General features: G+C 38.2%; 1 protein-coding gene across 1 annotated transcript in view; it reads right to left on the reverse strand.

The window, feature by feature from the left end:
- Positions 1-13125, reverse strand: part of PARP4 (poly(ADP-ribose) polymerase family member 4) — a 130169-nt gene that overhangs the window by 50526 nt on the left and 66518 nt on the right. Inside the window, exons 17-22 of the mRNA XM_037799895.1 lie at positions 8010-8205; positions 5719-5786; positions 4914-5101; positions 1529-1628; positions 806-976; positions 449-529 (exon numbers count right to left, since the gene is read on the reverse strand). Of these exons, the coding sequence (XP_037655823.1) occupies positions 449-529; positions 806-976; positions 1529-1628; positions 4914-5101; positions 5719-5786; positions 8010-8205 (804 nt within the window). The remainder of the gene's footprint in view (positions 1-448; positions 530-805; positions 977-1528; positions 1629-4913; positions 5102-5718; positions 5787-8009; positions 8206-13125) is intronic.

Raw genomic sequence — 13125 nt, forward strand, 5'->3', positions numbered from 1 at the left:
AACAAACATATCCTCAGCATGTGATAATGCTTTACTCTTCATCCAGTGCTGTTCTACTTAATATTTAAAAAAATAAAAACACACACACAGGTGGACCAAACACACACACAGGTGGACCAATGGCACTTAACTTCCACTGAGACATGGCCATCTTTGAGAATCTTCCTAAAAAAATTTTCATGCATAAAATGCCATATTTAATTGCAGTAAGCCACACCTACTGAAGCCCATCTTTGGATACACTCAGACTCAAGAACCCATGTGAACAACTTTAGAAACTGAGGGACAGTATCCTCATTTGTACAGATAACAATCCTCCATATTGCAGACTGAAACTTCAACACAGTAAAACAATGAAAAAGGAAGTAAGTCCATGAAAGGTTATATATTAATATATAAAATTATGACTTTGGAACAATGAACCCCTATTTTAAGTTTCGACTCTTACAGTTCCAGTTGTCTTCTGAAGTTCAGTAGTTGACACCATTGTACAAAATTCTTTCTCTTGAATTAATGCACACAGAGTTGCCTGAAATGAGAAAAAGTAACTCCTTATTAATGGTTCTATTCCAGGGTGCAGGCATTAGTTTACCAGTGATTTCCTCTCCCCTTTGAAATGGAAATGAAAAGGCTCTCAGGCATCCCTGGCGAACCACCAACTTTGCTCCCAGAAGGAGAAAATTTGCCAGTAAATTATGATTTGGAGGAGTAGGAGGAAGAAAGAAGAAAAAAAAAAGGGGGGAAAGAAAATTATTAGCATAATACATTACTCTTCCCACAGTAACACAACCTGTGTTGTTCCTACCTGTGTACAGTGAGGAATAAATCCGTAGACGAGGAGCCGGTCATTGTGGAACAAGGACCTCACCTGGGCCGGGGCCTGCATGGGCTCAGGGGAGTTTGTACTTAGTTGTTGCCATTTGACGGAGACAGAGTGGCAACTCGGAGATCGGGATCGAGTCACTTGATCCTCTACCTATAAAAGAGGCATTACTTCTCTTTCCATCTTTGCATTCAGAAAATAGAGTTCTTGTGATATCACACCACTTAAAATTCATTTTACATTCCATCATTTGAGATTTTGTTGTTTTTTGTTTTTTTCCACTTCCTGCTGCTGGATACTTTTCAAAAAACATTTTAAGTAGAATTTTCAAAAAATAGCACTATGACATAATTTAAATTTATAAAGCATCCTAAAATTATTTCACTAGCTAATATGCAACTCTAGGTATGTGGTAGATTCCAGTTACAAAAATTAATACTAGCGAAATATATACATAATACTTTTTATGAAGTCCATGACACTTTATAGATCGGAAATCAAAATTATTAGCTAGAACGAACTCATTGTTTACTGTGTTCCTGCTAGGTGCAAGAGGAAGGGTAACGAAGGGCAGGTGCACAGACCTTTGGTAGGTTTTCCTATTCCATTAATGAAAACACAGAGGTTACTGTCACTAGACATGTAAGAAGACTACGTTTCTACATATAAACATAAGAATAGAGATAAGATGTTTAAAAGACATACCTGCTTTCTCCAACTATGTTTGGATTTCAAGTTAAAATATTCAAATACTCCGGCACCACACTGGGACAAAGTCCTTAAGATGTGACGATTTGCTGTAGAACTGATGGCATTTCACGTTTTAATTTTCAAGAAATTTTAGGAAAAAATCTGAAGTGTATGTTAATAATGTTGGCAAAGCTCAAAACTCAATAGAGGATATATATGTTACACAAATGAAAAAATACCTTAAAGAAAAAAACAACTCAACAAAGGAGACATGACATGAAGACAAATTTACTCTTCTGTATCTGAGGTTAAAGAGAGAAAATGCCTAACAGTGTGAAACATCTGAATGTTTGGGTAATATAAGCTCCCACATATCAGAGGACATATTTATCTCTGGTGATAGAAATACTAGAAAACAGAAGAAATCTTTGAATTTGGATTTACTAAGGAGGGAGTGGATGACTGAAATACCCCCAAAAGGGATCAGAATGCTGATAAAGATATCAATCTTCTCCCGGGGAATGTCAAAGTTACCCTATTCCAAAGGCCAAGAACCAGCAAATTCAGCTAATAAAGTCTACATCTCAAAATCTGCTACATCACATCTAGATAGCACAAGATAGAAAAGAAGTAACTCTCACTCAAGCAAAGAAAACCTTTTATGTTTAAATGACAAGGGTCCTATTAAGTTTCAATAATAATTCTACAACTATTTTATAGAGGATTTCCTCCTGAAATATTGAAGAATGACATATTACTTTTTAGGAAGAGTGTTTAAGAAAGTTATTTCTGAAATTATTTTTTGGGCTATTGATAAAGGCTGGATTTGTCTTTACTACTCAAAAGTAACTGGCAATGATCTGAAAATCCTCAAGACAGTTTATTTTCATTTTATAGATATGATCAGTTAGTCAGGTTGGTTAGAATGTCTTTTTTTGTTGTTATTGTTGGCAGAATTCATTTCCTTGCAGTTATAGGACTTGAAGCACTGGCTTCTTTTTTTATCATTATTATTTTTTTAGGATTCTGAGGGCGGGTTCAGCCTCTGTCCCTTTTTAAAATAAATTTTATTCTGGTGACATACATACATCACAAAATTTCCCATTTTAACCAGCTTCAAGTATACAATTCAGTGGCATTAATTCAATTCACAATGCTGTGCTACCGTGGTTAGAATGTCTTTTGTGCTCCCACTGTGTGACTTCAGAGGACAAGCTATTATAAAAGGAATGAGGTAGAATGAACAGTCTCTACTCCGGAAGATCTAGAATTTGTAAATATAGATGTGTATGTATAAAACAAGGCAGCAACATTTATAAGATCATAAAAACTTTGCAGAAAATCAATGACAATTACAGCTCCCTCAGGCTTGGTCTTGTTAACCAGCACAAATCCCTCAGGGGAGGGTGACTGATGCCAGGGTCCTAATGGACCTCATCCCGCCAACCCCATTTACCCTCTGTCATGACACCCTGTTAATTTCCTGGCACCGATGAAAATGGAATCACCTTTAATGTACTCCATCAGCCAGCACAGTGTCCTTCATGTGATATGCACTCAGGGAATAAGGACTCAATCAGTGATCGACTGGCTAAGGCACCTGAGCCTTGATCATGAGCAGGGGCTTGGCCCTCTGGAGTTGAAGCAGGTTGCTTATGTGCAGTGAGCAGTCTGGAGCGGGACTGCTGGTGGAGGGAGGGCATTTAGGAAGGATTTACTAGAGCACCAGCTCAGGCTAATGAAAAGGAGAGGACGATTCCTGTCCAGGGCTAGGGACCGTAAGCTCACAAGGAAAGTCCTGTCATTAAAGATTCCTGGTGGAGCCTACACGAGGCTGGAGACATTTCACTTGGTCTGTAATTGTAATGCTCCATAGATCTTGGATGACCGAGAACAGGAATTGGAGCTGTAATGATGATGAGGAGAAGACAAAAGAGAAAGGGCCCTTGGGGCAGGCAGCAAGGAGCCTCTGAGGGTGCCCAGAGTCCTGGGGGATAGAACCTAGAGTCAGGTTCAAGGGTGCTGAGAGAAGGCCACTCAACCCAGGATGGTACAGCTGCCCTGTCATTCCTGTGGAATTCCTATCCCTACCACACGGAAGTGCTGAGGGGAGGGCACAGGAGGGATGAGATGGCTGCCGTACTGTGCCTCAGAACACAACAGAGGAACCTGGACTCATTCAATGGAAAAGTAACTGTGTACAGGAAGTACTCAGGGCAGTTCCCAGGCAAGCACAGTTCAGCAAGCTCTATGCAAACATCAGTCTTTTGTTCAGTGGTTTCCTTATATTTGTACAACCTTCCTCAATGCAATCAGAAAAAAGCAAACTGTAATTGTGGAGGTGATTATATAGATATTTCTCTTTACTTTCTACTACATTAGAACAGCCAGGGGGGAAAACCTGAAATTACTGAACTGCAATCCAGCTGTTTTGATCATTAATAATGATTGTACAATTGTATTGCCTTTATCTTGTGATTGTAAAAATCTTGTGACTGACCCTCACTTATAACCCCTTATCCTGTTTTTCAACTTCGGAGTCTTACAATCACTAAAAGACAGCTCCTAATGTTTATTAACGAAGGACCCTGAGTCAGCTCAGAACTAACCCATCCCAATTCCAAAACTATTTTGTTAGCCATTGTGCTCATTATCTTAAAACCTACCCATCTTTTGGTATTATAAAACTATTGGAGTTATTGCAGTTCAGGGACACAGATTTTTAGGCCGATGGGCCATCAGATCTCTTGCTTTGTGCGTAGCAATAAATTCTTTCTCTTTTTGAAACCCCAGTGTCTCGGGAATTGGTCATTTGAGTGCATCAGGCAGAGAACCTACTGCTTTTGATCAGTATGAGAATTCAAATGCTCACAGCAGCCAGGACGGTGATGGGAATGAGCCAGGCAAACTGGACGAGGACTACATCACACTGGTCAGCGCTGCCTCCCCTGAGCTGCTGTTGAAACAGCCATGTGAGGGGGTATGTACTGATTTCTCAAGACAAATTGGAAATTTAGATTTTGGTGCAAAATAATAACATCTAACATTTACTTGGTACTCACCATGTGCCAATTCTGTTGTAAGTGTTTCATATTTTAGCTCGCTTGATCCTCACAACAATCCCAGGGGGCAGGTATTTCTATTATTATATTCATTTAACAGATGAGAGGTTATGCCACCTGCCCAAGGTCATAGCTAGTAAGTGACTGATTCAGGTTTTGAAACCCAGACAGTATGGCCTCCAAGCCCTTGCTCATCACCTCTGTGCTACACATCTTCTATAAAATAGTATCACTCTCAAAACTTGCAAAGATCCCATGCAGGTCAACAAAAAATAGTTACCTGCAGGCTGCCATTTTTGCCCATCGTCTCCCCATGTGACTAAATCTCTGACACTTACCCAACCCCACAGGTGAACAGCCTGGTGTGCTGAACATTTCTGCTTACAAGCTGGAGGGTAAGGCCCTCATTCTGGACATGTCCATCAGATACGAGGAGAATGTTGCGTAACCCCTGAGAAGGGGATAGCAAATTTAAATAGCGGAGTGTTTTCCAGAAGTCGGTATTTCCCATGGTAGGTGTAGCAGACTGGAGGAAAGGAAGCAAAAGATTATTCACTCCTTTTTGAGTATGTTCACCATTAATGGAAGTCATTTACTAAAGCACATGTCTTCCAATGCTAGTTTAGAGATACTGTCGATGAAAAGATTATTTTTCTAATTATACCTTTGTGGAACAACTATACTTATATCCTTTTAGTTTACTTTCATGTCACATGGTAACTATAATATTATCACTTTGCACTTAATTACTTCTTTATAGTTTTTAAGGAACTACTACATATATAATATAAAAAGCACCACTGAGTTTACCAGCCTAAACTGAGGCAGTGACTGATTATTCTCAGCTTGCCCCATTTTAAGAAGAAGAAGAAAAGATAAAAAGAAAGCATCCCCAAACTATGAATGGTGGTTGCATTTAGGTGCTGTGACTGTGGGTGATATTTTCTTCGTACCCGTTTTAATTTCTAATTTTTCTTTAATGAGTGCATATTACTTTTATTAATGAACAGAACGAGCCCACAAACATGTGAAAACTGAAGAATTAGTGCTGTTCTGATGGTGGCCTCACAGGAAACATGTCCTGGGCAGGACCATGGAAACTTGGTAGAAGACTCAGAAGACAAGGAAGGCTTTGTTACTCACCATAATGAACTCTTTCGGCATGTCACTACTTGTGATGAACTTAGGATGAGAAAATAATTCCTTGTAACCTGCGTGATAAGATTGGCATGAGGTGATGCCATGAAGTATTCACTATATTAACCATTAACAAATGCTACTGGTACTTATTTTTTTACTGTTATCGTGTTTTTTTTTAAATTTTTATTATGAAATATAACATATATACATAAATTTGATAAATTTCAAAATACGGCTTAACAGGTAGTTATAGAGCAAATTTCAAAGTTAAGTACAAGTTATAGTTCCACAATTTCAGGTGTTTCTTTCTGGCTGTTCAAATACACTAGAAACTAAAAAGAAATATCTATATAATGATTCAGTAGTCATAATTATTTGTTAAATCCTAACTTCTCTGTTACAACTCCTCCCTTTCATTTGATTGTTTTTTTTTCAGTCTTCAGGGATATTTGGACAATGCCAATCCTAACTTCTTCATGTTGAAAAGGGGTGTCAACATTATGGGGTAGGGGAATGCAGCTGGTTGAAGTTCTGGGAGAGACTGGCACCTCTAAGTTTCAGGGCTTATCTGGCATAGGAACAATCTGGAGGTTTTAAGTTTCTGGAAAATAAGCTTAATAAGTAAAATTTTTATAGAGTCTTAGATAAAGCCCTGGGCTTTCTTTAGAGTTTTCAGGAATACTGTTGGTTGGGGCTTGACATACCATGGCAATTTGTAATATCTGGCTGAAGTTTTCATAAGAGTAACCTCCAGAATGACCTCTCAACTCTAAGGAACACCTTATTTTATAGAAAATTAACTATGCTTGATAACTTGAACGAATACAAAATTCCCTACAGTATTCTTATAAATTAAAAATTCTAGTGTATTCAAAATATACACTTTATTATGCAAATCTTGAGTCTCTCCTTCTAAGGTTTCTACTATAGATGCAAGAAAAAAGATCTTGGAGTTTTCTGTTTGTCTGATGTGGCAGTCAAGATTGAATGGGGGAATACAGGAAAGACAAAAAACATGTGGCGGGGGAGGATAATTTTGTAACTCAGAAATAACCTTGTAAATAGAGAAGAGGCTGATTTACTCCACAAAAGGAATCTCAAAATTTGAATTTACATGATAAGTGTTAGAAAATTATTTCCCCAACACCCCTGCCATCTGGTTGATTACTTTAAAAGGTTAAAAAACTAATTTAGATTAAAAGCAAGTCAGTGATTCTTCCATTTGATGCAGGGATGTTGGGTGAACACAGGGTAAATTCCATTAATTGGCAATCTGGAATTTTCCCTTGTAACTTCAAAGTTCATGTGTATTAAGCCTGGAAGTTTGATCAAGCAGACTTACTCATGAAAGAATAAGTGATGACAGGTTTTACTAAAAAAATTTTGTCTTCTAGATGAAAAAAAAAGTTATGTGTCAAATTAAATGTGTAGACCTCAGTTCCAGAACCTCTCTCTCTCTTACGTAAAGTAGGTACAGACATGTCCCAAACAGCACAGGCAGCATGATCACTGAAAAAGGGCACATCTTTCACACATGTACTCTGTACTCCTCTCGCTCTAGCTCATTTGACCTCTCCCCCCACCAGCAGGTAGACCCCCACTCAGTCATCAAGTTGGACAGACCTTCTGTTGAATGACCCAGAATACCAGAATCAATAGGACATGGGGTGTCCCCGCATGCCACTCTGTGTTCCTTCTCTCATTCCCGGAGTGCCTTCACCTGCTGGCTGGGATGTCACTGAGGCCCCGCCTGGAAGATGGGATTATCTTTCTCCTAATTGTGCTGACTTCATGTTTCCTGAGATGATTCCTTATAGACTTTCTGGGACAACACTGATTTCAAATATTCTGTTCTTATCCTTAAGACCCTTATACTTGCTTTTGGTCCAGTTAACAGTAATAATAATAATTGGTTCAGCTAGTAGAAATAAAAATAGTAATATTTATGTAGTTCTTCCCATGTCATAGGCACTGTTTAAAGCACTTTACACACATTAACTCAACCATCACAATAACCCTATGGGGTAGGGATCATTATTCTCATTTTACAGATGAAGAAAAGGCACAAAAAGTTCAAGTAACTTGCCCACAGTGTCACATATAACCAGGAAGCAGGAGAGGTGGGAGTTGGCCCAGGCTATCTGGCTCCAGAGTTCTTGTTCTTAAACCTCACCTTTGCTACCTCTCACTCCAGAGGTGAGTTCTGGTCTACCAACACTCACAGTATCACTACACGTGAGTGTGATACTATCAAGGAGGAAGCACCCTTTGGCCTAGAGCTGCAGAGCACCCACCTGTACCAAATTTGATGATGTTTACTTTTTGCTTCTTATCCACCAGGGTCAGGGAATATAAGGCAATCTGCTTGGCTTGCACGAATGTTGCACCCTCCATAGAATTGGAGCAATCAAGACAAATGATCATTTCACTCTTTGCAGCTATTTCAGGGAGGGTGACATTGAAATCTGGCTGAAAGACAAGCATGCAAGCCTAAAAGGAGAAAAAAATCTCATTAATCCTGCTTATCACTTTAAACAGGTCTGACATGTTTAGATTTGTACTACATTATGTATCAAGAAACCAAAAAATTTCAATCTAAAAACCTACCCCACAATCTTTCTCAATGGTGGACAAAAATTAAGGAGATGTAATTGGGATATTAAGAAAAGAGTGGCCTCCTAAAAACTGGTAAGGAGCCACCTGGGTATAGGCAAAATGCTGTCGCTGCGATTTTAAACTCTGATAAGTAATGTGCACTGCCAGTGGTAATGGCTGGAAAAGAAAAGCCCATAAGCCTCAATGAAGGCAGACCAGGGTATATATATGTGTATGAGTATACATATATATCATATACATAAACATATATGTATACTCATATATAGTTCATTAAAGCATAGCCAGTATATGAAAACCCTTGTTTACAGAAAGATAAATTAAAATGTGCTTATTTGCTTTACAAAAAAGGGTCCATCAATTTTCACATTCTTTAAATACCGTGTTCCACTGTGGCATTTGAAAGATGATGTAATTTATACCCACGTATACATCTAAGGTACAAAGCAAAAAATATATATACATATAGGTAAGATTTGCAGAACTTGCCAAAAATGTATAATTTTTATTGGAAACATCTATTCGTAAAATACGTAAAATTCAAAAGCTGTCTAGTAAGGTAAAACAATACTATAAAAACAAAAAGTATAAGATTTACTCAACAACAACATGGTCTACTAAGAGTTCAAATAAAAAATATAATGTTAGAGCTGGAGTTTCCAGTGGGGAGATCATAAACTCCTGAAAGGTCAAGAATTAACAGAATGGTCTGAAAATCTGCATGTGTACCAACATTGTAAGAAGAATTGACTATATAGCCTGTCCCTCCAACACACAGCCACCCACTCATCCACTCACCCACAACACTAAAAGGAATGTAGATGCTATTGTGATTACTAAAATACTCCTACACACCTTTTTTTTTTTTTTTTTTTTTTTTTTTTTTGGCTTGAACAATGGGAATTTATTCCCTCACGGTTTGAGGCTGGGAAAAAGTACAAGTCAAGGTGGCATCAAGGCTATGCTTTCTTCCCGAAGACTGTGGCCTTTTAGGACTCGCTGCCCGCGATCCTTGGTTCTTAGTTTGTCCCAAGACAAGGCACTGGATCTTTCCCTTTTCTTCCAGATTCCATTGATGTCCAGTTTCTGGCCACTCCCTCTGTGACTTCTTCTCTGTCTGAATTTTGTTCCTCTTTAAAGGACTAAGGATTAGTCCTTAATCCTATTAAGGTCCATCCTGATTGAAGTGGGCCACCCCTTAACTAAAGTAACCTTATCAAAAAGTCCTACTTATGATGGGTTCATACCCACAGGAATAGATTAAACTTAAGAACATGTTTTTCTAGGGTACATACAGCTTCAAACCACCACACTCCACCCTCTGGACCCCCCAAAAACATGTTCTTTCTATATGCAACGTATATTCATCCCATCATGATATCCCCAAAGCCTTTCAGAAACAATGCTTAGTACAAAGTGTCATCAAAATCGGTATGGGTGTGGTCTGTCCTGGAGCACAATTCCCCTCGATCTGTGGACCTATGATACCTAGAGAACAAGTTATTTGCTTCCAATGTACATCCACCCATTCTCAAGAAGCTGCTAGAGTATGTTAGGGATGGGACTAAGGTCCTACACACCTTTTATTTTTTTTTAGAAACTCAGTACAGATTTTTATTTTGATTTAAAATTTTTTTCAAAGATACACCTTGGGAATTAAGTTTTTTATTCTATCTAGAGATATGACATACATGTTTTCTGGCCAGTAATGTTATACCAAACATTTTACTAAACCAAAGCCAGACAGATGACCATGAAAGCTGTTTGCTACCTCTTACTCATACTGAGCTAGAGCAGTGGGACACCATCTCGGTAGGAGAGATATGACATGAAGAAGAAATTGCAGAGCTTGCAAAGTCATGTTTTTTACTAAAATCACAGCCAATGCAGCAGAAAAACCTAATGAATTGATTTATACAGAAAGGATTTCAAGTAAACCTGCACAAACACACTTAACACGCTAAAAGTAAAGGATACCTCTTAGTCTACATTCAGCACACAGCTCACATTCATTGGTGTCCAGTAAGTTAGCAACACCAATGTAGAAAGCATTTTTGCCTTCACAGCACTAACATCTAAAAAGCACACAGTATATAATACATTGATCTTTAAGTGCTGGTTAGGTTCATGTGTCAACTTGGCAAGGTGATGATGACCAGGTATTTGGTCAAGCAGGAACTGGCCTGTTACTACAGGGACATTTGTGGCTGGTTTATTAAATCATCAGTCAATTGACTGTATCCGTGACTGATTACATCAACAAACAAGGGGGTGTCTTCCACAATGAGAGAATTCAATCAGCAGGATTTAATCCAATCAGTGGAAGATTTTTAAGGGAGAAAGAGAGAGGACCTTCACTTCTCTTCGGCTAGCAGTGAAGCATTTCCCAAGGAGTTCATCGAACACCTTCATCAGAGTTGCCAGTTCGCGGCCTGCCCTACAGAATTTGGATTTGTGCATCCTGCCCTATGGAACTTGGTCTTATGCATCTCCACAGTTGCATGAGACATTTTTTTTTTTTTTGTAACGACTGTAGTAATCAGTTTATTACACAGATTAATCATTCTTGAACGTATGAGCTCCAGAGGAGCAATTGGGTCTTTAAATATACAAAAGTATTTCCATCAAATGAGTTTTTACCCTTACATCCAGATAGACCTAAACAGTTAAAAACATAAGAAAAGTAAGAGCTATTAGCTATGTATTAACTGAGAAACCACATACAAACCAAAAAAATATGGAAAAGAGAAAGAGGGGCTGAAAGAATAAAGGCTAAAAGGGTGGGGAGATGTAAAAGAGTGGGGAATAAAAGCCCATCACACTTTATGCACTCATACCTCTAATCCATTTAAATATTGACCAGTTAAACTTAGACCTTAAAATACAGGATGTAGGTACAGTTTTAATCTGGTTAGTCATAACTTTCACCTAAGACGTAGTCCTTCAGAGTAAAATGAATAAAGAAACAGCTTCAATCATGGGTAAAATTAACGTTCTGGCAATGACTATGGTTTGTCAATTTCTGATGGGTATGGTAGGAACAAGTTCACAGAAATGTTGCTATGTTAGGTTATTTTCTTGGGGTAGAGCAGGAATATGTTGGAAGTAAAGTAGTTATTTTAGGTTAGTGGTCTTTTTCTTACTCCCTTGTTATGGTTTGTTTGAAATGTTTTTTTATTGTATGTTTTTTTTTTTTAATTTTTTTATATAGTTAATAGTTAATTAAAAAAAAAGAGTTAATTAAAAAAAAAAAAGACAATGAAAAAAATATGCAGACCCCCCCCCTGAGGAGCTGGGGGAGAATGCAGGGGTGTTGGGCTTCCCTACCTCTATGGTTGCTGATCTGCTTACGGACATAGGCGTCTGGTGGTTTGATGGGCTGAACCCTCTACCACAGGACTTGCCCTTGGGAAGACTGTTGCTGCAAAGGAGAGGCTAGGCCTGCCTATAATTATGCCTCAAGAGCCTCCTCCCGAATGCCTCTTTGTTGCTCAGATGTGGCCCTGTCTCTCTAGCTAAGCCAACTTGAAAGGTGAAATCACTGCCCTCCCCCCTACGTGGGATCAGATACCCAGGGGAGTGAATCTCCCTGGCAACGTGGAATATGACTCCCGGGGAGGAATGTAGACCTGGCATCGTGGGATGGAGAACATCTTCTTGACCAAAAGGGGGATGTGAAAGGAAATGAAATAAGCTTCAGTGGCAGAGAGATTCCAAAAGGAGCCGAGAGGTCACTCTGGTGGGCACTCTTACGCACACTTTAGACATCCCTTTTTAGGTTCTAAAGAATTGGGGTAGCTGGTGGTGGAGACCTGAAACTATCAAACTACAACCCAGAACCCATGAATCTCGAAGACAGTTGTATAAAAATGTAGCTTATGAGGGGTGACAATGGGATTGGGAAAGCCATAAGGACCACACTCCACTTTGTCTAGTTTATGGATGGATGAGTAGAAAAATAGGGGAAGGAAACAAACAGACAAAGGTACCCAGTGTTCTTTTTTACTTCAATTGCTCTTTTTCACTCTAATTATTATTCTTGTTATTTTTGTGTGTGTGCTAATGAAGGTGTCAGGGATTGATTTGGGTGATGAATGTACCACTATGTAATGGTACTGTAAACAATCGAAAGTACGATTTGTTTTGTATGACTGCGTGGTATGTGAATATATCTCAATAAAATGAAGATTAAAAAAAAAAAAAACAAAACAGAGCCAACAAAGCAGTTGAGAGCTATAAATAGGAAACTTCACAGAGAAAAAAAAGGGCTACACCTTTTAACCTTAGTAAAAAGTAGACAAGGGGAGCATTGGAGGAAAGAATAGAATGTAAAATGATGAAGGCTTGGATTGGAAAACAAATGCAAATTTAAAAAAGATTACAGGCTCATGCAATCAATAAAGAACAATTTATAGAAACTTGTCAACATAACTTTCTATTATCTTTCTGGCAATAAAAATCACAAAATACAAAAAAGAATAAAGAAAATATCATTTTTGAAGACAGCTGAGTGAAAAAAAATGATACATTTATAAGAGCAGAAGTTGTTGGAAAGCACCACTTCTGGTACATTGAGGAACTCATGATTTTTGAAAGTTAGACGAACTAACCAAACTCCAGATTTCTATCCTTCCTCTTTTTGATAAGATGGTAGAAATGTCTAATTTATAACTGTTATCTCTATTCTTTTAATACAATAAATCTTAATAGTTAGTGGTTAACTATGTTGTGCTTTATATTTTAAAAGAATACCTACTTTTGAAGATCAAGCAAAATATCTTTTCATCAGATTGTCTC

Source organism: Choloepus didactylus, chromosome 12, assembly GCF_015220235.1.
Source record: "Choloepus didactylus isolate mChoDid1 chromosome 12, mChoDid1.pri, whole genome shotgun sequence".
Lineage (NCBI taxonomy): Eukaryota > Metazoa > Chordata > Mammalia > Pilosa > Megalonychidae > Choloepus > Choloepus didactylus.